This window comes from Colletotrichum costaricense (genome assembly GCF_030867565.1).
Source record: "Colletotrichum costaricense strain IMI 309622 chromosome Unknown Scaffold_4.1, whole genome shotgun sequence".
In the NCBI taxonomy this organism is placed as follows: domain Eukaryota; kingdom Fungi; phylum Ascomycota; class Sordariomycetes; order Glomerellales; family Glomerellaceae; genus Colletotrichum; species Colletotrichum costaricense.
The window spans coordinates 1,423,600-1,448,366 of NW_026848233.1; the positions used below are offsets into that span (position 1 = coordinate 1,423,600).

General features: G+C 54.3%; 8 protein-coding genes across 8 annotated transcripts; 4 read left to right on the forward strand and 4 right to left on the reverse strand.

Moving 5' to 3' along the window:
- Positions 1 to 193: 193 nt before the first annotated feature.
- On the forward strand, positions 194 to 490 carry CCOS01_04519 (uncharacterized protein; the record flags this gene model as incomplete). The annotated part of the gene is made up of 1 exon (XM_060452700.1): positions 194 to 490. One exon carries the CDS (start codon positions 194 to 196, stop codon positions 488 to 490), a length of 297 nt encoding a protein of 98 aa, XP_060316658.1.
- A 189-nt stretch (positions 491 to 679) lies between these two features.
- On the forward strand, positions 680 to 2,224 carry CCOS01_04520 (voltage-dependent potassium channel beta subunit; the record flags this gene model as incomplete). Its single annotated transcript, XM_060452701.1, has 6 exons — positions 680 to 777; positions 861 to 883; positions 969 to 1,035; positions 1,130 to 1,217; positions 1,306 to 1,866; positions 2,003 to 2,224. 6 exons carry the CDS (start codon positions 680 to 682, stop codon positions 2,222 to 2,224), a joined length of 1,059 nt encoding a protein of 352 aa, XP_060316659.1.
- Positions 2,225 to 2,900: 676 nt separating this feature from the next.
- On the reverse strand, positions 2,901 to 4,229 carry CCOS01_04521 (uncharacterized protein; the record flags this gene model as incomplete). The annotated part of the gene is made up of 4 exons (XM_060452702.1): positions 2,901 to 3,011; positions 3,223 to 3,258; positions 3,383 to 3,783; positions 4,019 to 4,229. Coding segments are annotated over 4 exons (759 nt in total), but the record flags the coding sequence as incomplete, so codon positions are not given.
- A 4,082-nt stretch (positions 4,230 to 8,311) lies between these two features.
- CCOS01_04522 (uncharacterized protein) lies at positions 8,312 to 8,614 on the reverse strand (the record flags this gene model as incomplete). Its single annotated transcript, XM_060452703.1, has 1 exon — positions 8,312 to 8,614. The coding sequence occupies one exon, from the start codon at positions 8,612 to 8,614 to the stop codon at positions 8,312 to 8,314; it is 303 nt and encodes a 100-aa protein (XP_060316661.1).
- Positions 8,615 to 9,915: 1,301 nt separating this feature from the next.
- CCOS01_04523 (protein phosphatase 2C) lies at positions 9,916 to 16,636 on the forward strand (the record flags this gene model as incomplete). The annotated part of the gene is made up of 3 exons (XM_060452704.1): positions 9,916 to 10,728; positions 10,969 to 16,389; positions 16,445 to 16,636. 3 exons carry the CDS (start codon positions 9,916 to 9,918, stop codon positions 16,634 to 16,636), a joined length of 6,426 nt encoding a protein of 2,141 aa, XP_060316662.1.
- Positions 16,637 to 17,427: 791 nt separating this feature from the next.
- Positions 17,428 to 19,318, reverse strand: CCOS01_04524 (Alg9-like mannosyltransferase; the record flags this gene model as incomplete). The annotated part of the gene is made up of 3 exons (XM_060452705.1): positions 17,428 to 18,710; positions 18,789 to 19,238; positions 19,306 to 19,318. The coding sequence occupies 3 exons, from the start codon at positions 19,316 to 19,318 to the stop codon at positions 17,428 to 17,430; spliced, it is 1,746 nt and encodes a 581-aa protein (XP_060316663.1).
- Positions 19,319 to 20,006: 688 nt separating this feature from the next.
- On the forward strand, positions 20,007 to 20,525 carry CCOS01_04525 (uncharacterized protein; the record flags this gene model as incomplete). Its single annotated transcript, XM_060452706.1, has 4 exons — positions 20,007 to 20,034; positions 20,117 to 20,176; positions 20,278 to 20,385; positions 20,470 to 20,525. The coding sequence occupies 4 exons, from the start codon at positions 20,007 to 20,009 to the stop codon at positions 20,523 to 20,525; spliced, it is 252 nt and encodes an 83-aa protein (XP_060316664.1).
- Positions 20,526 to 21,194: 669 nt separating this feature from the next.
- Positions 21,195 to 23,706, reverse strand: CCOS01_04526 (ubiquitin carboxyl-terminal hydrolase; the record flags this gene model as incomplete). Its single annotated transcript, XM_060452707.1, has 4 exons — positions 21,195 to 23,238; positions 23,292 to 23,305; positions 23,378 to 23,524; positions 23,668 to 23,706. The coding sequence occupies 4 exons, from the start codon at positions 23,704 to 23,706 to the stop codon at positions 21,195 to 21,197; spliced, it is 2,244 nt and encodes a 747-aa protein (XP_060316665.1).
- Between the last annotated feature and the right edge of the window lie 1,061 nt (positions 23,707 to 24,767).

Sequence of the window (24,767 nt, forward strand, 5' to 3'; positions counted from 1 at the left end):
CTCCACGTCAGACACCTCAGAGACCAAAAGAGAAGCGCCATAAGCCGAAACAGCCATCGAGTCCCCCCCAAGCGTGTCTAGTACATATCTACCGGTCCGGCTTTCGACCGCGAGAAGTACGGAAAGCCGGCCTACCTGAGTGCCTAGATAACTCCCCTCTGGTGGTTGGCCCTGCCGCGACCCGTTTATATGTATGTACCTACTTACTTATAGGATATGCATGATGGTAATCCTTCGGGGATCAACATGCGGTTTGTTCCTTTACCCAGCTGCAGCCAGCCGCACCGCGCCGCTGCGAGGTGGACCATTGGTCAATGCCAGTCGGATTCCCACTACTTTAGCTGCTAGCATGACGTGGGTGGGGTGGTTATGGAGGGGTAAAAAAGAAACATCACTTTCCGATAATATCTCCGCAGAGAGGGAGGAGGGGTGCGGGGCAAGCTCTTTTGGAGCTTTCCCATGTTGCGCGAGAGCGAAGACGGAGGGGTAAAATCATTAGCAGGCAGTGTGAAGCGCAGGAAAAAAAAAAAAGTAGACGAGAGTGAATGTAAACATACCATCTTACATCCTTTTTTCGCATACTTGCCACTTCCCTACGCTTCGAGAGACGACGCCCGACGCCGAGATACCTAGATTACCCCTGATCACCAACCCGACAGACCGAGTAGAACAAGACACAATGGCGTGGGAAGAGCCTAGAAAGACGGGCATGCAGTACCGCCGCCTGGGTAACTCGGGACTTCACGTCTCGGTGCTGGGTTTGGGCGGTTGGTTGACGTACGTTTCTCCTACCTATTTCCTCACGCGAAATTGCAAAGTGCTTTGTAGGACCATCGTGCTGACTTTGGTGAACACAACAGGTTCGGCGGCCACGTTGAGAATGGTATGTACGGGACGGGGACTCAAGCGAATCTTCTGTAAGACTCGTGTGTTTTGGCAGCGTCACTGACGGTTACGACGCGCTGCAGAACAGACGTTTGCGTGTATGAAGCAGGCTTACGACCTTGGCGTCAACTTTTTCGATACAGCTGAGAGGTGAGTCTCCCCAGAACTTCTCCCGTGCGATACCATGCGGTTGCGGCCGAGTGAAGCGAAGATGAAGTAGCTAATCACAAGCCGCTCCATACAGCTATGCGGGCGGAAACTCGGAGATCATCATGGGCCAGGCCATCAAGAAGTTCAACTGGAACCGTAACGACATTGTCGTCACAACAAAGGTGAGTCTTGCACCACGGAACTCCGCAGAAGCAACGACAGCGCGCAGTCGAACCGCAAGTTGTTCTAACCTGTCGCGCGCACGTACAGCTCAACTGGGGCGGCGCCAACGGCGAAGTCCTCGTCAACAACCACGGCCTCTCGCGCAAGCACATCATCGAGGGCCTCCGCGCCTCCCTCAAGCGCCTCGACCTCGAGTACGTCGACATCGTCTACGCCCACCGACCGGACCGCCTGACGCCCATGGAGGAGACGGTCCGCGCCTTCAACCACGTCATCGACAAGGGCTACGCCATGTACTGGGGCACGTCGGAGTGGAGCGCCGACGAGATCGCCGAGGCCTGCGGCATCGCGAAAGACCTCAGGATGATCGCGCCCGTCGTCGAGCAGCCGCAGTACAACATCCTCGAGCGCCGCAAGGTCGAGTACGAGTTCCAGCGGCTGTACCAGCGCTTCGGCCTCGGCCTGACCGTCTTCAGCCCCATCAAGATGGGCCTGCTGAGCGGCAAGTACAACGACAACCCCGACGCGCCGCCGGCCGGGAGCCGGTTTGCGGAGGGCAAGGGGGATAAGTTTGTCAACTGGGCCAACAAGGAGTGGTACGGTAACGACGAGTGGAAGGCACTGATTCAGAATGTCGTCAAGCTCAAGGTAAGTTTCCTATTGTTGTTGCTGTCGTTTGGTACTCCCCCGCGCGTCCGCTGCTAGCGCCGCCGGCGACACTCGCGACTCGGGACCAAGGAGATCATGATGGCTGACTGGGACATGTGTGTGTGTGTGTGATTAGGGTATTGCGGAGAAGCTCGGTGCAACACAGTCACAGCTGGCCCTGGCGTGGTGCCTCAAGAACCCCAACGTTACCTCCGTGATCACCGGAGCCTCACGGCCGGAGCAAATCGTGGAGAATGTGGGCGCATTGAAGGTTCTGGAGAAGCTGACGCCCGAGATCATGGCCGAGGTCGACGCCATTGTGGGAGAGGTTAAGTTGGACCCGGCAAGACAAGATTAGAGAATGGCGTGTTTTTTTCTGGAAAATTTGTGTTTCTGTTACGTCCTGTTGGGTGGCGTGGATTTTAATTACTGGGCATAACCATATCTGGGAAAAAGAACGAGAGGTCCGGTACAACAAAAAAGAACAAACCCCATCTTGTTACCAGCTCGACCCATGCGCGGCCGCGTCTAGGCCCCATGTGAAGGAGCGTTGGCCTCGCTCTTTTACTCGCTCGAGGCCGTTTCACGGGACCCTCGTGATAACCACTTGTTCAGAGGAACTACCTTCTAGAAGCTGTGGACAATGCTCTCGAGTCAATTAAGATGTGGCGAGTTGGCCTGATGCGGCCAAACAAACATGCCGCCTCCGCTTCAGTTTGCGAGCTTGTGCTCCAGAGTGGTGGTTGCCAAACGATGGGATGGGATGACCGGAAAGCTGCTCCGAAGGCAACATTGTCCAGACGGGAATGAGAGATACTTCAGCAACAAAGGACAGTTGCAACCCTTGAGCCGGTGTCTTGACTCGGGGGGGCACAGAGATCTTCAGGGACCATGGAGGGTGTAACAATGCATCCTCTGGCCGGTGCTTCGACTTGTCGATGAAACTTCGTATGGCGTGTTGGGAACAGTAGCTCGTAGGATTAGACTAGCCGACCAGGCTTGCAAGCATGTTATGCCAACTGAGGAGTTCAGATCTAGACCCAAGAAGGTTGTCGATCTTCCTGTCGTTGTTGCGGCTCGCGAATCGTCCAACAGGGAGGGTAGGCCTTGGGGTATAAGGTATTCTGGGGACGGATAGGTAAAACCTACGAAAGCCACATCGGCCTTTTTTGCCATTCGCAACGAGTTGCTCCTGGAACTGTAGACTCTTTGACTATAGAGCAACTTGACGTGCCTTGATCAACAGGTCAGCTGTACATGTCGGGTAGAGGTCGACCGGTGTAAAGTAATCGCTTGATTGTCATAGTCATATCGTGGCAGGCAACTCATGTAACCACGGTGATGCCTCCAACGTACCCAGTGATGGTGGTGTTGATGTCGACGTTGATAATTTTGTTTCATTATGGTTGTTTGCTTCGCATATCTCGCATGATCCAGACAGCTAGAATCATGAGATTGGGGCGGCTTTGATGGCGGCGAACCCCAGAGTATCGATCCGTGTCAGAGGTGTACCTACTGAGGTTAAGAATGAGGTTGCAGACGCGGCCTCTCCCTCTAGGTACGGGCTGTTTTTGGTGTGCATGGTATTAACACAGGAACGGTAAGACGTGCATGGATGACCAGGCAAGGGAGAGGCGAAGTGGTCCTGAGAGGCCCGAAAGCAACGAAACAAGGGCCCTCCAGAGGGCGCATTGATCGCCGCCTGGCGACAGTCCTTCTTGTGCATAGGCAAGACATGTGGCGTCGGAGAGTGGGAGGCTGGAGTTTCGTTGTAGAACTGGTTGAAATGGACCGTCTTTGGCAACAGGCGACAAGGTAAGAGGTGAGTAGCAAAAGCGATGGACTTTGCTTTGGGTAGGGTGACTGAGAAGTCATGGTTTGAGATAGCTGTAGCCGCAGCTTGATGCAGAGATCGAACTGCCAAATAAGATGTCAGTATCAGGCCATATTGACGCTTGGAGGTGGTGATGGGAGAATAGAGTTTGGGCCTTGCACGCCTGGATGGTTAGTGTCGTGAACGACGGTTGGGAGCCACTGGGAAGTATAGCCTTGGTAGATGAGCAGAGTTGCTGCGTAGAATAAGTAGAGTGGTAGAAGACATGTGGCTAAGCAGGGAGGTTGCTCGCTCGATATCATGTGTAAGGTTACTTGCTTGGACGGGGAGGCAGGGTCAGGCAGCTGAGAGGGCGCAGATGAGGAGGCAATGGAAGAGAGCGAAGAAGGGGAACCCTAGAACACCAGGGGACGTGGGACACTCGTACGGCGGCGTTGAAGGCCGTGGAGGCGTACGCAGTAGGAGGGATACAGGATGAGACGAGCGTCTGGGCTGGCTTGCCCTGCTGGTGAACAGCGGTGTGTCTGCCCTATGCGTTGCCCCGCGGGCTGCTGCATGGCTGACATGTGTGCGTGTGCGTATGCGCGTGCGTGTTGGGTGGGCGAGTACGAGATGCGCTGTGAACGTTTATTCATATGCGAGCTCAACGACTCGGGAACGATTGTGGGTGGGAGGTGGTGGCTGCATGGGTGAGCGAGGTGCAGTAAGGCAAGGTAGGCAACCTAAACCAACCGCAGGGTAACGGAACTGCGTCCGTGGAATGACAAGAGTTGCCAGGGGCCGTGGTTGGAACCTTGAGGAATTTAGATTTGATATTGACAGAAAAAGCTAGCAATGAGGTCGTCACTCTGTCATCCAATTGGCAGATGAGCCATGTCCGTGAGTGAGGCTTCGATCGTGACAGTCATCTCGCAACTTGGACGGATCCCACAACGACGGGCGCTTGGCCGGAGTTGGGAATGAATCGCGGAAGGACAGCCGTGAGGTAGGTATCAAGACATGGATCGGAACCAATGCCGTAGTCGGAGCATAAGGCAGATGCATAACACGGTGATGGGTGGTCTACTACAGGAATGGACATACAACATGGGTGACAAGTGAGGTACCTTGGTGTAGGTAGGTAGGTAGAATAGAAAAGAGGCAAAGATGCCCAACCAGAGCTGGGAACTCGTTCAATCGAGCAATTGGGACGCCACGATGTGACAACGAGCAAGCAATAATAGCAACTGAACGGTAACGCAGCAGCAGCCGCTTCAGCAGCCGCGCTGCAATGGAGTTCTGAAGCTGGACCTTGCGTGCCGCGCCGTGCCAAGATGAAGTGAGACTGAGATCGGGGTACGAACAAGCAGAGAGAAGACATTAACTGACTAAGGTGAAAGAAAGCCAGTGTTTCGTTCTCTTGTGCTTCGTATCCCGTATCACTTCGGATACATGTGCTCGGAGGTTCATGAGCCCATGAAGTCCATGTTGAGATGAGAGAAGGAGGTCTGGTCTAAGGTCTGACCTACCCGTTGGGACCGTAGTGCAGTATAGTGTAGTGCAGTGACTGGTCTCTGGTCTCTAGTCTGAGGAAGAAGAATATCGGAAATGACATTGGGCAGCGAGTGTCAGAGTCGTATTACTCTTTGAAATGTGTAGTCTGTTCCCCTGCCAGCCCGTACCTGGGACGGTGACACTGACCTCTGTTCAGCTCTGGCGTTGCGAGTCGCGAGTCCGTTCCTTGCGAGGTGGACGAGGGCGAGTGGACGGTTGATGTTGAGATGTGCTGTCGTTTCTCGTCTCTCATCTCTTGGTGTACGCAGTACGATGTTGGGTGGAATGCGAACGGACGATAGGACGATACTTGAGATGTCGCAGGTGATTAGCGGGAGGTGGCAAGTCCCGAGATAGCATCGCTTAGCACCTGCCCTGAGGTGGGCAGACCTGAGGAGGTGAGGCGCACTACGGATTAAGAGATACAAACAGACTAGCCCAGAAGGAGGAGGTACGGTGGTCCGTACCTAGGTGACTAAGTACCTACTTCATGATATGGGAGGGGACCTTCCATCTTCCCCCAAACATGTCAGCCACTCAGTTGGAAAACCCAATCATGGAATTGCCCATCGCCCCACCCCTCCCACATCAGGTGCCATCCCTGCACTGCCCACTACCATCTACCCGACATCTTTTGCAGGTGGTCCGTGAGCATGTTCCTACCTGCTACCCCACCTTCCCAGTACCTCAGCGCCTCACCAACACTTCACCTCCAGTCAGGAGGACCGCTTCAAGGAACCTCAGACGCTAAAAATGAAGATATTGTCACTCACACTTACCGCGCTAAGTACCGGGGAACCAAACACTTTGATTCCCTCGGAATAAGGGCAACCAAAGCTCTGCCGGGCAGAATTTTTGAGACTCAGAAGAAGAAGAAAAAAAATCACGTATGCCTTGGTGCATTGGCAACATACCTCTGGTTGGTATTACAAGGTACCTATCTGAACGTGTGATGGGAGCATGTCGATATGGACTTGTTGGTTATCTTTGAAGCATCCAGCCTGTCGCTACCTTTGCTTCACTCCGTAAAGAGACAGGGGGAAAGACATACGGAAGTACGAAGCTCCTGATGCTCTTTCACTTGGATAGGTAGGCTTCCCGGTCTGAGCGGCACTCCTGGTGGTCCATCTGAGACTTTGGCAAGTCTATTCGTAGGTATCCGTACTCAGGTACTTGGAAGCTAGCCCGGCCAACTACTTACCCACTTTCGCTCGCCCACTCAACCGCACCTCAGCGCGCTACGCTTCGGCAGAGCGACGGAAGCGAGTCCTGGAGCGGGTCTAATCCCCGGAAAAGCCCACATCCACCTGCTAGTGAAGTAAGGTACTCTGTTGTGTAAGGTAGGCATCGAGGCACCTCCCACATTACCTTGCACGAAGGTCTCCGTACCGCGTCAAGATAGGCACACTAAATTGAGGTTTTGTGTCTATGCTGGCGGTGACAGGGTTTCCTGGGATTGAAACATGAAATGTTGGTGCTTCTTTCAAACACGGCCCTCATACCCCATGGTAAGAATACGGGATAGGGACACAAGTTGCATTCAAAGACCTGATTGAACGACGATGTTTCTTATGGACGTCACGGTTGTACCTGGTATTGTCACATTGTGGTTGTACGGACGGAAGGCATTGGGACTGAAATGGGACGGGAACAAACCATTGGTCACTCGGTGCCTCCCTCGCCTTACCCAAAGGTTAAGTAAGAAGCCACCCACCTTCCCTGACTTGGCACCTACCTTGGACATCGTGAAGTACCTTGGGACCTTTGGAACCTTCCACGTGTGTCAATACGCAGTATGTACATGGGAATATGCTTTATCCAGGGCATCTTGCAATTCGAGGCAGGCACGACTGATTATTCTGCAAAGTATCTCGGCGTAGTAAGCACTACTTTGGGTATACACGCCTTGCAATTCATGGTTGCGAAAATGCAGAAACAAATGACTGCAACATGACTTGGGAAATTGTGAGAAAAGGTAGACATCCATACCGAACAGCGAAGCCTCTCATCGAGGGCATCCTCTTCCACCAGCCCATTGGAACCCAGCACCGCCAACACAGAGCGCGGGGGATAGGTACCTACTCTGCCGCCCGCATCACACGCTGCACGCCACCACATCTCCGTACACCAGCACTCTGCAGTCTGCACACCACGCAACTCACCTTAGTTTCCATTGGGTCGAGCTACCTGATCAGTACCTTCTCACCTCTCACTCACCTCACCTCAAGGCACCTTACCTCACCCATTGCATGGAGCTCTCATTTGTCCGTCGTACAAGACTACCCGAGTACCTCATACTTTCATTGCCTGGACACCACTTGCATACACCAGTGACAGACAGCAAGAGCAGCAGCAGTTGCCTCTGACCTTTCGGCCCTACCTCAGCACCTTACATTACCTCGCTATTCTCGCTGTCACGCAGCCTCATTCTTCTTCGCCTCTTTGCACCACAACTGACATCAGCAGATGCGACCGGACTGCAAAAACAGCCTCCTTTTGACGACAAAACATACCTCCCGTCCTGCCGCCGTTCCAATTCCTTTTTCCATTCCACCTGGCCGCCACAAGCATGATCTAAACGTATCCATCTCTACATACCTTACTCGGAGCCTCTGTCTCTGTCGGCCCACCTCATTCTCAGAACGGCCTCGACCCCTCTCTTGGACTCTGGAGTTTGTCGCCCTCGAGCTGTTTTCGTGCCTGTCCTTCTACCTTGCCATCGTACGAATATCCTATCCGTACATACACTAGAACCGGATCGCCAACTTGGACGCCAGCCCTCCCCGCTTCTCGTCCCGCCGGATTGCTTGCTTACTTTCTCCATTGAAAACCGCAAGTGCGCAAAAGTCGCAAACGCATTCGCCGCCCGCGTTCTGTTCCACACACCTCATCTACGGAGTACACCACGGGCATTCGTAAAACCCACTCGCAAATATCGATTACGATTACTGCCCACTCCACCCTCGTCGTCGATTACCCGCGTGCCCGCTAGGCCCAACTTACGGATACCGCCCAGTGCCCACAACTCACGCTTTCGTCCATCACGCGGTTAACGTACGTATCCTATTCCGTGCCCGCCTACGGAGACGGAGTAGGTACTGCGTCTACCAGCAATAGCGTGCCTTGCTGGGTGCCGGTCCCCTCTGTTTCTCTCAACCTTGTTTCTCGGGAATGACATGGCTCTGCGCCCTCTCGCGACGGCCTGGCGACAATGACGAGGAATGAGGCCGGCTCCCGCTTCAGCTCTCTCACGAGCACCAGTACCGACAGCACCCGATCATCGGCCACCGTGAGACCCTCCAGCAACCCCGTCCCAGCATCGCGCAAGTCGTCCATGCGCCTCAAGACGGAGGGCAATGGCGCTGGCGCTGGCACTGGCATTGGCAATAGCAATGGATCCCTCGCAGACAAGTGAGTGTCATGTTCTTCCTAATGTTTGGCCCTGTGTGCCTGTCCCGGTCCGTTCCCCATAACCCCTAGTCGATCAATCAATCATCAAGCACTCACGCACACACACAAAACACAATTCCCATCCCACTTCCTTTACCTTGTGGACAGCACCGTACCCCCAAAGGAGACGACTCATGGAGGAAAACAGACTGAGAGTGGGAGTGAGAAACGATGGTGAGAGTGAGAGTGAGACCACTCAGCTCTCAAATCCGACGCTGGGGTTCACTTCACACCTTGATTCCATACACTCACGCTCATTGCGCCTCCCACCCAGGTATTGCGTGGGCGAGCCGCAAGCCGCAAGTGGGTTGTTTGAGTCGTGAAGTGGTCCCGGCGCTCACTCTCTTTCCTGGTCCCCTCCTCTCTGTCTGTCTCTGTCTCTGTCTCTGCTGCCCATGGCCGCTGTTCCCTGCCACTCGTTGGTTCAGGTTGTCGTCCCGCAGCTTTTTTCCCTGCGTGCCGCGGCGGCGTCCCGAAACCCAGTCCCAGCCCCAGTCGAGACACAGCTGGTGTACGAATAGTGTCTATGGAACGGAATAGGTCCAAGGACTCTCTGAAGTTCTCAACTATTCGCACCGGTACTATTCGTAGCTGAGGACTGAGGACTGGGGACTGAGTTGTCGCCAGCTTGTGGTCGTGCTTGTGCTTGTCTTGATCCTTTTTTTCTGCCCTGCTACCTAGATGCTGCTACTGGGCTGATTCCAGTCTGCTACTTTGCCCGTATTGCCTTGGTGTGCGCATTGCATTGCAACATTTCTCTTGTCTTGTCTTGCCCCCTTCCCCTCCACCCGTCTCTTGCACACTACGGATACCTTACTTCGTACGGGTCCAATACCCATCTTGTTGTACCTTGGCTGGCGCTGTTCCCAACTTTCCCCTCCAAAGTTCCAGCAACAAGCCAGCAGTAGCCCGGCGACCCTGAACCAACAAGCCTCATCCGCACTCTCATCGTACCTCGTACGTTCCCTGCCTCTGCCCTGTCCTGCAGCCTGCCTTACCTCACCCCTCCCCGTCCGTCCCCCCCGTCCCCCATCGCCTCCTCCTCCTCCGCCCCGGCCCCAGGCAAGCTTTGTCGTCGTCGCTTCAATGGTGGAGCTATCTGCTGTTTTCGATCCCCTCCAGTCCAGCCCAGTTATAGCTTCTCAAGCCAAGCACCCAAGACATACTCATTCTCCCACCAGAACTAACAACTTACTCCTCCATTTTTCCTCCGTGTTCCTCTTCTTTGGTTGATGAATGCACCCATAACTGACTGGTCATTGCGTTCCGCCCCCCCGTCTAGGTCTTTCATCAGTGATTTGAGCCCAGCCGACCCGCCCACCTCTTCCACTTTTGCCTCTGCGCCGCGCGGAGCTTTGTCACCAGGAACAACAAAGTCCAATGCCTCGTCCTATCGCGATCATCGTCTGAGCGACTTCGCCAACTACCGGAGAGACCTGGCCGTCCTAGAGACTTCTGGCGGCCGTCTGCCCTCCATCCAACATAACCCTCCCACCGCCACTCCCTCGTCAAATTCCCAGATAGCTCCCTGGATGTCGCCATCCAACGGCGGTGCCACCGCATCCACGCCTCAGAGCCAGCTCAACACTACTTTTTACAACGATTCGAGCGATAACCTCTCCGTCGCCTCACAGCTCTCGCCTGGCTTCCGTGCTCCTACAAATCGCCTTGCGCCTCAATCCTCTGGCAGCCAAGATTCGCCAGATGTAGCATACTTCGGAGACGAACGAAGGCCTTCTCTGGCTAGCATAACGACCTTGAGCAGTCAGGGCTCCAAGACGAGCATTCGAAGAGGTGGATTGCAAAAACTACAGGGTTTCTTTGGGGAGGAGTTTCCTGGACGAGACGGTTCCGAGAGCAGCTTGCATTCGAGTTCTGGCAGGGACCGCTCGCGTTCCTACAGCCATAGCCGCCCTACGAGAGATCGCAACTACTCTAACGCGACAGACCATGCGCGGGACAGAGAAGCTTCGCCTTCCTCGTCAAGACCAAGAACCCCAGTACCGGCTCCTGAAGTCGTGCCATTCCTCTACCAAGAGGCTGATGTGAGTACCTAGACGCTATTTCCTACATTGTTGTTGATCCCACTCTCCACGATTGATTTCGTTGCGAACATCCCTCCTCTTTTCAATCCCCATCCGCATTCCGCACATCCGCACCCTTGGCGCCGCTATCTCGCATACGGGAATTGCGCCGCATCAACCCATCGCCTTATCTTATCTCTTATTACCCCTTCTTCCACCCGCCTCTCTGTGTCGAGTCAAGACTGCTAAATGTGCTTCAAGGATATTGCCAGGTTCGGCGAAGCCCCAGTCAGAGACATTTTGAGCGGCCCCGACCGCGAACGTTACATGAACAACGAAAATCCCAACAACCCGCAAAATCCACCAAAGACCTCCTCATCCAGCCGCTCCGGCCATTCAATCGTGCATCTCCCTGGCCACCACCATCGACACAACAGGAGCATTGATGATGGCAGGGCCCTGCGACCGACTGTAAGCAGGGAAGATTCGCAGGCCAGCTTGCAAGTTCAACAGAACCTGAGAGAGCGCGGCGGCTCAGCAGCGACAGTCATGTACGGCTCCAATCGATCCCGCGCTCAAAGCCCGACCCCGAGCGGCGGCTACTTCAGTTCGAGACATGGCACCGTCGATGGCTCCACGTCACCCAGCGGCCAGCAGCAACAACAGCAACAGCCGCAGCATCATTCCAAGAGGAACTTGTTGCATCGTCTACGGCGGAACAAGGACAAAGATGACGGAACGTCTAGATTACGCGACCTGCCCGGTTCGACTCGGTCACTGGCCACCAAACCATCTCGTCCCGAATTCGCCAGACCCGAGCTGTCGCCCTCAACTTTCCCACTCGCCTTCTCAGGCACCGAGCCTGGTCCAGATCAGGACCCTCGACTAGCAGCGTACAACCAACGAAACCAGACGTTCAACAACAGATTCCCGTTTTCCAAGAGCAAAGGCCGGCAACAACGGACTATGGAGCCGGATGAGCAGATTGGACCGACGGATAGGCAGCCTGGAGCGAACAATAACCTCGGATCGCTTGGAGGAATTCACTTGGACACCAACCTCAGTGACATGGACGGCATCCTTACGAAGCCCCAACCCTTGACTCCCATGGACAGCGGTGTCTTCTCCAGCATTGGCGATTCCGAAAAAGTCGAACAACCACCCCCAGTGCCCGCGAAGACCGATGCTGTCCTTGGACCCAATGGTTCTTGGAACGCGCCGGACAGCTGGGCTGTGCGTCGTAATACAGAGGACACCACGTACCAGGCGCCAGACATTGACGACATTGGCAGTCCGCCTCGGCCCGACGAGAAGATGACACCTTACTGCATTCGAATCTTCAGATCCGACGGGACATTTGCGACTTTGTCAATGGCTCTCGATGCGAGCGTTACCGATGTCATATCACAGCTTATCAAGAAGACTTACGCTACGGACGGGCTAGAGAATTACCACATCATTCTTAAGAAGCATGACTTGGTCCGGGTGCTCGCGGCCCCCGAGCGCCCACTCTTGATGCAGAAGCGACTACTGCAACAAATCGGTTACGAGGAGCGGGACCGAATCGAAGACGTTGGTCGGGAGGACAATAGCTATCTGTGCCGATTCATGTTCCTCTCCTCCAGAGAGAGCGATTTCCACTCCGTCACAAATGATCTCGGACTTGGACGGATACAAAAGTTCAATCATGTCGACCTTGCTGGCCGCAACCTCATCACCATCCCGATTTCGCTCTACTCAAAAGCCTCTGAGATCATATCGCTCAACCTCTCACGTAACCTCTCATTGGATCTCCCTCGCGACTTCATTCAGTCGTGTCAAAACCTGAGAGATATCAAGTTCAACAACAACGAAGCACGAAGATTACCTCCCAGTTTGGGCAAGGCGGCAAAGCTGACGTACCTCGATGTGTCGAACAATCGACTGGAACAGCTGGACCACGCTGAGCTGAACGGTCTGCAGGGCATACTCAAGCTCAACATAGCCAATAACCGCCTCAAGGCACTCCCGCCGTATTTTGGCGCTTACAGGGCTTTGCGGAACCTCAACATCTCGTCCAACTTTTTGGACAAGTTCCCACTGTTCCTTTGCCAGGTGGAGACTCTCGTCGAGCTGGACTTGAGCTTCAACTCGATAAGCAGTCTACCTAACGAGATTGGAAGACTGAGAAACTTGGAAAAGTTTGTCATGACCAACAACAGGCTGTCAAATGCACTACCCGACACTTTCAGCGAGCTGCAGGGCCTTCGGGAGTTGGACATCAAGTACAACGCCATTACGAGCATCGATATCATTTCATTACTTCCCAAGCTGGAGATTCTCTCTGCAGACCACAACAGTATTTCGCAGTTCATCGGCAGCTTCGACAGGATACGGAGTTTGAAATTGAACTCTAACCCAATCACCAAGTTCGAGATCAACGAGCCAGTTCTCACGTTGAAGATGCTGAATCTGTCTCATTGCCAGCTTGCGAGTATCGACGAGACGTTTAACATGATGCTGAACCTTGAGCGTCTTGTGCTGGACAAGAACTACTTCGTTTCCCTGCCGCCCCTCATCGGCAATCTCAGCAAGCTGGAACACTTCAGCATTGCCAACAACAACGTCGCAGAACTTCCACCTTCAATAGGATGTCTCACAGAGCTGAGGGTGTTGGACGTGCGCAGGAACAACATCAGGAAATTGCCAATGGAGCTGTGGTGGGCCAACAAGCTCGAGACTCTCAATGCATCTTCCAATATTTTGGAGAACTTCCCTAAGCCGGGCTCCAGACAACCCCGGCCATCAGGCGAAGAAGCACAGACGCCAGCTGCCGTGAACAAGACCAACCCGATGGAGCGCATTGCCCAATCTCCCTTGGAAGAATCACCGGATCCGTCCAGGAGACCAAGCCAGAACTCATCATCAACGTTGCTGAGCGTTGGACCGTCGCCTGTACCAGGCGGTGGTGATAGGAAGAGTTCTGTCGTTTCAGTCTATGGTAAGGGTGGCCGCAAGACGTCAGTGGTGTCTAGGTCCACATCGGCCGGCACCGTGCCACCGCTCCCACCATCTGCGACCGCAAGAAAAGACTCTAGCCTGTCGTCGAGACTCTACACGACTTTTGCCGGGTCTCTGCGCAACCTGTACTTGGCTGAGAACAAGCTTGACGACGAAGTCTTTGACCAGATCACGATGCTTAACGAGCTACGCGTCCTCAACTTGTCGTGGAACTACATTAACGACATGCCACAAAGATCGATCAAGAGTTGGCCCCAGATGGTGGAACTTTATCTTTCTGGTAACGAGTTGACGACATTACCGGCTGATGATCTCGAAGATGCCAGTCTGCTGCAGGTGCTGCATATCAATGGGAACAAGTTCACCAACCTACCGGCCGACATATCCAGGGCTAAGAAGCTTGCGGTCTTGGACTGTGGTAGCAACTCCCTGAAATACAACATCTCAAACGTTCCTTACGACTGGAACTGGAACCTCAACCCCAACCTCAGATACCTGAATCTTTCAGGCAACAAGCGTTTGGAGATCAAACAGACCACTGTTGGTCCGACGGTGACAAACCGAGAATCGCTCGCCGACTTTAACAGGCTTTCGAATCTGAGGGTCTTGGGTCTCATGGATGTCACCCTCACACAGCCCACGATTCCCGATCAGAGCGAGGATCGCCGCGTGCGGACGTCTGGTTCTCTTGCCGGCCATCTTCCCTATGGTATGGCCGACACGCTGGGCAAAAATGAGCACTTGTCCACCATCGATCTCGTGGTGCCTCGATACAACTCCACAGAGACTGAGACTTTACTTGGCTTGTTTGACGGGCAGGCTCTCTCCAGTGGAGGCTCCAAGATTGCAAAGTATCTGCATGAGAACTTTGGCCACATCTTTGGCATGGAGTTGAAGGGCCTCAAGACGCATCTCAATGAGACACCAGCGGATGCCCTGAGGCGGGCTTTCTTGTCTCTCAACAAGGATCTCGTCACCATCGCCATCCAGCACACCGAAGAGCGCTCGCAAAAGACGCATAGAGGCTCTGCAACGCCAGTCGTGTTGAGCAAGGAGGACCTTAACTCTGGTGGTGTTGCCACTGTGGTCTATCTTCAAAACACTGAGCTTTATGTCGCCAATGTGGGCGATGCGCAGGCCATGCTGATTCAGACCGATGGCTCTCACAAGATCCTTACGCGAAAGCACGACCCAGCAGAACCAAGCGAGCGCCAACGGATTCGTGAGGCTGGTGGCTGGGTCTCGCGCAACGGCAGATTGAACGACCTGCTCGAGGTTTCCAGGGCCTTCGGATACGTAGACCTGATGCCAGCGGTGCAAGCCGCTCCCTATGTCAGCAACTTCACGATCCGCGAGCAGGACGACATAATCCTGATTGCCACCAGAGAGTTCTGGGAGTACCTGGATCCCGCTCTGGTGGTTGACTTTGCAAGGCAGGAGCGCAGTGACTTGATGAGAGCATCGCAGAAGCTTCGCGATTTAGCCATTGCCTATGGCGCCACCAACAAGATCATGGTCATGATGATGAGCGTTGCCGACCTTAAGAGGCGGGTTGAACGGTCAAGGCTTCATCGTGGTCAGAGTATGTCTCTGTACCCCTCGGGCGTACCGGAAGATCTTCAGCAGCCCATGCGCAGAGGCAAGAGGAACAAGGCCGACGTTCTCGACTCAAGTCTACAACGTCTTGAGGCCGAGATTCCAGCCCCGACAGGCAACGTCTCCATAGCCTTCACTGATATCAAGAACTCGACTACTCTATGGGAGATGTACCCCGCTGCCATGAGATCTGCAATCAAGCTGCATAACGAGGTTATGCGTCGGCAGCTGCGAAGAATTGGTGGATACGAAGTGAAGACTGAAGGAGATGCTTTCATGGTCTCTTTCCCGACAGCCACATCGGCGCTTCTCTGGTGTTTTGCTGTTCAGATGTCGTTGCTGGATGTCAATTGGCCTTCCGAAGTAATCAACTCCGTTTCCTGCCAGGCACTCTACGACAAGGACAATGCCCTGATTTTCAAGGGTCTTTCTGTACGTATGGGCATTCACTTTGGTGAAGCGGTTAGTGAGATGGACCCTGTCACGAGACGTATGGATTACTTTGGTCCTATGGTCAACAAAGCTTCTCGTATCTCGTCCGTTGCTGACGGTGGACAAATCACCGTTTCCTCTGATTTCATTTCAGAGATTCAGCGCTGTCTGGAGAACTATCAGGACACAGACAGAAACGGATCGACTGGATCCGAAGATACCTTTGACGACGACCAGATGGGTTCGGCAATTCGGAAAGACCTGCGCTCTCTCAGCTCCCAGGGCTTTGAGGTCAAGGAAATGGGTGAGAAGAAGCTCAAAGGCCTTGAGAACCCAGAAGTCGTATACTCCTTGTACCCACATGCACTTGCAGGCCGTATCGAGCATCATCAACAACACGAACAACGGACCGAGGTCGACAAACCCGCCATTCTCCAGGCAGGCAGCGAGTTGGCTTTCGACACGGAATCAATCTGGGCTTTGTGGCGTGTCAGCTTGCGGCTGGAGATGCTGTGCAGCTCTCTAGAAAATGTCTCTGGCCAGGGCTTACAGCCACCCGAAACAGAGTTGTTGGAGAGAATGAAACACCGAGGAGGTGAGGTCACGGAACGATTCCTGCTCAACTTCATGGAGCATCAAGTGAGCAGAATAGAGGTACGTCCTGATGCAGTACTTGTTTTGTGAAGGGTCTAGGCTAATCGATTGACAGACGTGCGTGACGAGTTTGTCGCTTCGTCACATTGCCTTCGGCAGCGCTCCACTGCAACAACTCGAGGATATGCGAGGTCCCATGAGTGACATCCTTGACCAGGTTGCCAAGCAGATGGCCGAGCTAGCACGGTACAAGGCGTTGTACGGCGAGTTGAACGACACTGAAGACGACGGGAGCGAAACGGAATGAGAGAAGCGTAGCGAGCGTTCATTTCATGATTCCCTTACTGCGACCTCATATAGTATACCTACGACGCGAGACAGCATCCCGTCTACCACTAAGGCAACAACAATAACATCGAGAACAACAACAACAATACCTGAATACCCGTTTCTTTCAGGGGGGAGAACAAGGCGCCTCTTATATACATATTCCATTACTGTATCATGCGATTACGACACCCAGACAATTTTAGCGAGTCGCAGTTTTGACCCAAACTGCTTTCCGATTGTCATTACTTCAGCAAGTTGGGTTACCCAGGGCTTGGGCTAGTGAGCTGCTCCGACCGGCTGGTCGTGGAAGGTGTGTTGGATGGAGGTAAAGGCGGTGGATAGGATAGGGCAGGGGGCGGTTTGGGACCGGGCCGGACTGAGTGCTGGCATGGATTGAAAACAGTAAAAGTGCGTAGTGATTTTGGGAATGCGGAAGGGTTGGTCGGTGACACAGTGGCATTGGCATTGGCATTGGCAGTAGTCGTGGTAGTTGTTGGTGTTGGAAAGAGAGGAAACGAGGCCTTGCTTGCACTGGTTGGCCTTTTGTGGTAGGATAGTGTCTGCTCTTGTCTTAGTGCCACAAAGCCGGAGCACACCGCTCGGCGTATGAAACGATTGAAATACCTCGTGTTATCTCCCATCAATTCGAGGCTTATGCCCTTCCTTTCCTTCGTACAAGTGATTTTCGTCCAAGTGATCTGGAACCCTCTGACACTGATGCGTTCTTTTTGTATTCTTACATACTATCCATCTACAAAGACAACCCATCTATGAAGACACGATACGGGCACCGGCGCCACCGACATCCTTGGCCCGCTTCATGATGCGTATCCGCGGCTCCATCCGCGGCCCAACCCACCAGCCGCCCGTCACGCCCCGTACGAAATCCCGTACGCGTTTGACAACGAGTCCTCTGCCGAGGATCTTGCTTTCCCCCGTCTCTTCGTCGCCTTCTCCGGACGAGGTAGCGGAACCCGGCTTGAGAACCTCGATGCCGGCGTACCCTTGCACGACGCCCACCGTCTCCCACTGCCCTCCCTTCACGGAGGCCGTGTCCTCGGCGAGGACGTAGTCGAAGCGAGACCAGAAGCCCGGGTCGGAGAGGATGGATTTGTCTTCTGTTTTATCAAATGCGAGGATCGGATCCGTGCCTGATGGTGATGATGACAATGAGGAGTCTTGTTGTTGGAGAGAGGTCTCGAGGGCGCGGGAGTGCGGGTTCTTTGGCAGGCCGACGCGGTTCTGGGTGAAGAGGGTGACGCCCGTCATGCAGCTCAGCACGTCGGTGTGGACGGTCGTGACGGAGCTGGCGGCGGGGGACGCGGCGACGAGGGCGTGCAGCTGGCGGAGGGCGTCGCCGCCGGGATAGTTCAGGGAGGAGAGGAGGAGCATGCCCGTCGAGGCGGCGAGGGCGGCGAGGACGCTGGTGGCGAGGAGGAGGGAGGCGAGCGCGTAGAGGGCGGATTTGGCGCGCCGGGCGAAGATGAAGTGTGCGCCCTGGGCGGCGGCGGCGGTCAGGGGCGGGACGGCGTAGAAGATGAAGCGGGCTTCCTTGTGCGGCTGGAGGGAGTAGATGGCCACGAAGAGCAGGGGCGGGACGACGAGGCCCGCGGCGGAGCGGGAGGTGCCGGGCTGCGCGAGGGCGAGCGGGATCAGGAGGGTGAAGGTCAGGGGGTTGACGAGCAGGCGCGGGAGGGCGGAGGAGAAGTAGTAGTGCCAGGGGGAGACGCCCCAGTTTGACGAGGAGCCGAGGACGGCGTTGTAGTAGAAGCCCCAGAGCTCTGGCCAGAGGGGCTTTTGCCAAAAGTACGAGTCCAGGGGCACGGAGACGGCGAGGGCGACGGCGAAGGCGATGAGGAAGGGGCGGACGAGCTGGGGGATCGTGAGCTGGCGGGTGAGGAGGAGGTGGAGGCCCGTCGTGGCGAGGAGGAGGGCGACTTCGGAGCGGAAGATTGCGGCGGCGAAGACGAGGAGGGAGAGGGCTACGCGGAGGCGCGGGAGGCGGGATTGCGGGGATTGGTTTGGGAGGAGGTTTGCGGATGCGAGGGTTGCTGTGAAGGGTGTTCGTTAGAATGTTGGATTTTGAGAGGGGGCAAAGAAAAAGGGGGTCAGAAGACATGAGAACTCACTCAAAGCAAAGGCAAACATGTTGGGTAACGTCCTCGACGCATAAAAGATGACGTGGAACTGGCCGACGAGCAACAGAACCCACCACCGCATGACGCCCTCGCCCATCCCCTTTCTCAGGCTCCTCGCAAACACGACGAGGGCGGCGGCGTTGGCGAGGCCCAGCAAGCCGCGGACGACGAGCTGGGCGTGGGCGAAGCCGACGAGGTTGACGAGGGGCCCGCCGAGGCCGGCGAGCAGCACGGGGCCGACAAAAGTGCGGGGCACGGCGCCGGGGAACTCAAAGTGGTCGTAGGTGGCCCTCAGACGGGCGGCGACGTCGTGGGTTGGCGTGCCGTAGACGAGGACGTCGTGGGTGGCTTGGATGTTGAAGGATTCCTCTACTTTTGTGTCCGGGGCCAGGAGGAGGTGGAGGGTGATGAGGGCCGGGATGAGACCCAGAAGAGCGGTATCTGAGTGACTGATTAGTATCTTTTATGAGTTGTGATGAGAAATTGGGGGTGTTCTCGTTTGGGTTACCTAGGAGCTTCATTGTGATGGTGCCGGCAAGGAGGCGCAGAAGCTGTGAGATGTGGTTGTTAAAAAGCAGGTGAAGGAGCGTGTTGTCGGGTGTGGCTATCTCATTGTTGGAAGATACACAGAGAACAGGAAAGCCCCGGTGAAGAAGCTAAAAAATAAAAAAAAAGATGGGGTTGAACAACGAGAAGATGAGGTCTTTGAAACAATTTGCCCTGTGCTTTTCCCTTGCCTCATACGACCCTCGATTCTCTGCTTCTCACGATTTCCGCTCTTTTTTACTTGAAGCAGGTGTAAGCTGGCGTCTCGTGCAGATCCAAATGCCATTGAAAGGGTGAAGCTCTGAGCGTCCGTGCACAGCCCAGCGCCAGCACCACTCAATGCAAGCTGTCTACTAGGAACTTAGGGGTCAGCCATGCCGCGACAGAGTGACAAGCCACCTAAGTTACGGGGCACCTATTGCAGGGATTCTCCTTCGGAACGGATCAAATACGCCTCCCCACCTCTGACGGCGCATCCCATCCCTCCCAAGGTAAGCTCTGGACAGCGCAGCGCAACACCATCACCACCTGGCTTCAATTCGAACGACGAAGAGCTAAAAACCCACCTTCCTACAAGCTCCACCCGCGGAAAGGACACAACAATACCAAACCCGCATTTTTGCGCGTCCAGGGCTTCCCCAAGGCGACATCAAAACCGTCAAGATGTATATCCTAGGAAACTTCCTCTACAGTACGTCCGCCCTAAACCATTTGCCCCCCCCCCCCTCGAAGCTTTCCCGCCTATACTGACATTCCTCCTCTTCTCCTCCCAGTCGCCGTCCTCCTCATCAACGCCATCGCAGTCCTCTCCGAAGACCGCTTCCTCGCGCGCAGTACGTCCCCGCCTAATCCTACCCAGCAACATTGCCGTCCTGCGCCCTTACCCCTCCGGGAGAAAGAGACATGACAATAGCTAACCGCGACTTCCTTCCAGTCAACCTCTCCCCCTCCTCCTACGACCCGACCTTTGGCTCGAGCAACGACGCAAGCGTAAAGGCAAAGATCATCAACTTGATCGCCAGCGTACGGACACTGATGAGAAGTACGTGTCTACATCCCCAACATCCGTCTCTCTTTGTATGAGTACTTCCACACAGAAACGCCCTTTACTGACGCTCTGCCACAGTACCCTTGATCGGAATCAACACCATTATCATTCTGTACGAACTCATCCTCGGATAAGGTGTCGTTAGGGTAAGGAGATGAGATAGAAAAATACAAGAAAAACGAAGGGGGCTGCTGCTCTTTAATGCATCGTATATGGCTTGAACTTTTCCACTTCCACGGCATGGCATCATGGTAACGAATCGGCGTTGAAGGATGGAGAGCGGATGGGGTTTTGGCTGTCAATGTCACGTACGTCTGTGTATCTTAACTGAAAATGTCCGGGTAACATTGCAAAGCCCGGCGAGTGTAATATCACAATCAGCAGAGGAGGATGCTTGCGTTGTTTCAAACCGAGTAGTAGAACTCGAGAGAGCCTTTCTGCCCTTACGTGCTTTGTACCGTCTTTTGTTGACCACACCTTGCGCTATCATACAGTCCGATGAAGTAGGTGCCAGGAGAAAGTAACTAACGCTCAAGATGCCTTCATCACAACATATCCTCTTTTGCATCATTAAGTGAGAAAAGTATTATCCAAGCAAACCACTCCATGCCTGGGTATCTGCGCATGCCGCCACCTCCTCAATCCCCTAAACGACCATGCGGCCGATGGATAAGATGCGCACCAAACGCTGGGCGCGTGGGTTATACATCGTACAGGATCCTGCTCTTCACCCCTTTTTTTTACTGTATGTACTGTCAAATACCAAAATCTTCAGATGAATCGTTAGAACCTCATGCGCCACCTCATGACAGAAGATTACCGCTCTTCTTCCGGCCGAGGTTGAAACTGAATCTCTCCCTCAGTTCTTTGGGCTTCTCAGGTTGAGTCGGCACCCCCTCTGGAGTAGCATGCCCATTCTCAGATGACTGATGTGATTCAGCCTTGTCCTTATCTTTGCTGAGGAATCCGAAACTCTTCCTGCTCATCGATTTGCTTGCCCGGCTGGATCGGTTGAGGAAACTGCCTGAGCTTGACGACTCCTTCTTCTTGTCTCCTTCGGCCGATTGCATGCTGGCCTTGATTGCTCTGCGCATATCTTCTGCTTCTCGTGCATGAGCCGTTCTGGCCCTAGCCATACTCTCTCGGTGTTCCTTGTCTTTGAGCTTTTCCTGCTCTTTCTCAGCTTGTTTTCTGGCCTTGTCCGCTGCCTCCTGCTCCTTCTTCTCCCGCTTCTTGTCTTCTTTGGACTTGTCTGCCTTGGCGCCCGTGTTTGATCTGGCGAGGCTTGATGGAATAGGGGGGACAGCAGGAGTGGCCGGTGTATCTATCACAGGGGTATGAAGCTTTTCGGATGGCGGAACATCCACCTTGCCTGGGGCTGTCTGTGCATGTGCCAGACTGGGCAACGGCTCTCGTTCCTCAATGGGACTGACTGGCTGCGTAAACTGTTTCGAAAGTGGTGTCGTACCGTTTGGTTGGCCATTTTCATGAGCAACATTAGCGGCCTCGCTGGCAATTTTGACCTCTTCCAGACCCTCGGCCTCCATCTCAGCTTGTACCTTCTCAAAGGTGGTTTCTTGGTAGAAGAGGACATATGCGCATGCCATGCCAGGCTTATCCCCAAAGAAGTTCCGCACGAAATGTTTGTCAACCGGTTCCACCATCTCGTCATCGAACAGGACCCAACCCCGATCTTTCGTCTTGATCACTGATACGTAGTGGCCGTGATAGGCGTTTCCGCCAATATGAACAACAACAGCGTATAGTTCATAGAGTCGATCGGGATCTTCAGCGTCGTCGGTGGTGTTGAACATGCGTAGATGGTACGGGTAGACGACCCGATGGAAGAGCTTCTGCAGTCGACTGTAATCCTCGGTATACTTGAATCGTTTCAGGTGCAACGCGAGAACCTTTGGTAAACGCTTAATCTTCATCCGCTTCTCAGCCTCTTGCAGCCCACCACAATGGTCGCAGTGGAATTTGTTGCGCTCACACAACATCTCCTCGGCGGAAAATTTACGCAGGCAAGACGTGACTGATGAATGCTCCTCCAGGTCGATGGACAAGTCCAGGAACGTCTCATCTCTTTGCGAAGCTGTTTCGCAGGTCAAACATTTGGTTTCCGAGGTCAATACACCCTCAAAGATATCATGAACCCAGCCGGTTCCTGGGGATCCCACGCCATTCACTGGTCGGTTTATCAAACTAGTCGCGCCAAGAGCGTTCTCCACTGACTGGATAAGTCCGTCTTTGTTCTCGGCCTGTCGCTCTTGAATTCGTTTGGCATTCGCTTCCACGTTGGAGATGACATCGTTCAATACGAGACCGTAGAACTCGTGAGCATCCTGGTGCATTGAGTTCCGAAACATCTCGTTGTCTCGTTTGAAAATTTCCAGGAATCGCTGTGGACTCAACACGCCTGTCCTAGTATTGCTTTCGATAAGGGCCTGAAAGATGTCCTTGAGACCGGTGAAGGTGCACTCTTCCATGCCGTAAGCGGAGGGATTCTCTTGTGCCAGCTCGAGGATGGGGCCCTTGATCATGGCATGTTTCTTCTTGTACTCTGGCGAATCAGGCTTGTCCTCAGGTCGTATGCCCGGCGCTCCTGGGGGTGGCATTCCCGCTGTGATGGCCTGCCTGCGCTTCATTGATTCCGATGCACTCAGGCCTTTCTGTTTCGCTCCGGGCGTATTCGGGGGCTCTTTCGCGACTGGCGGTCGGATCGTCACATTCACCTTTGGTCGAGTTCCGTTCGGGGTATCGGTAGGTGATAGTGTGGGGTACTTGACGACGTGGTCTCGGAAGGATTCTGAATAGAACAATGCTTGAACAATCGAGTTGCAATAACTACAGACACGTCAGCAAATGAGAGACGATGTGGTGATGATAGCATCGCTGACCAAGTATTACCAAACTACCAGTTCAGTCAGCATTCGTTGTCTCGGGAAAGGCAGTCGCTAGGCCGGGTGTGGCTTCGAAAACTTACATTCTCCAGACCGAAGAACTTGTCAGTCCCGTCTTCCCTCAATGGACCAGCATTTTGCAGCATCTTTTCCAGAGGAGTGAGCTCCGGTGCTGGCTCCTCCTTGACCTTTTTGCTCGGGACATCTTTACTTGTTGGACTCGAGGTGGTCTGTGAAGGACGAGGTCTGTCAGCCGGAAGAACGCGCGAGCAGCAGCAGCAGCAGCAGCAGCACAGCAGAGAAGAAAGAGAATTTCAGAGCACGCAATGAGCAGAGCGTAGTCAAAGAAATGACGAGAGTAGAGGAAACGCACATTGCCCGCGCTCTTCAGTTTGTTGAAGAAACCAGCCATGTTGGCGACTTGGGGTCGTGGATTTGGCTTGAAGGGTGATGTCTGGGCGAGACAAGCTCACGGCGGCCGCGCAAATATGGCGAAATGTACCATGCGATGGACAATTGACGTCGTGATGAAGGATACACAGTGGAAAAGGTGCGGAGAGAGGTATTATCGTGTATCCGAGGAGATTCGAGAGATGCGCGCGATTGTGGCGCAGAGGAGTAGGGGTCGTTTCCCTCGGTGATTCGGCCGAAGATACGGGTGGTCTGTGGAAGCAGGGTGGGAAGAGAGAGGGACGAGAGGTGTCAGGGAAGATTGGATGCGGGCAACGGTGGTGGAAGCAGCATTTGCCAGGACGCAGACTCTCAAACCAGCCGTGTTGGCAGCAGAAAGAGGAGGAGTAGGATGATGATGATGAGGGACAATGTGGGAAGTGGATGAAGAAGAGGAAGGGAGGATTGGTAAGAGGCGTAGTCTGCGGTACCTAGCAGCTGGGTGGGTGAGAACAAGGTAAAAGACGGAGGAGCCCTGGGCGGGATTTGGACGTTAGACTTGGGGTCCTGGGGTTGATAGGCGTAAGTAACAAGGAGGATGGAGGCGAGGTTGTGGGTTGCAGAGCCTGGATTGGGCACGTAGTGGCAGGACGCGACAGCGACAGACAGACGGGCAGACGATGGGTGACAGGGCACGCTGCACCTCTCACTCTCAGCCAGTAGGGCAGGCAACAGGCCAGAGCCGTACCTTATGGATACTTACCTAGTGTACTGCATTCGCAGGAGAGCTGAGTGACGGGAGTCTGCGAACTTCATTGCGAGCTAAGGTACGGAGGAGACCATGGACACACGGCGCCGGGAGCGACTACTGCAAGTGGTGGTACGCAAGTACATACGGAAAAGAAGGTGACTTTTGTTAATGGCTGACTGCGAGTGGTGGGGAGGACACCGAGGACGAGGGGGCCCCACCTGGACAACCCACAACCTGACGGTGTCAGTGGAGGGAAGGTGGAGGTCGGTGGAAGGAATCGAAGGGTTGCAGTGCACAGAAAGGGGGCTAGTTCGTTCTCGAGTGCAGGGCTA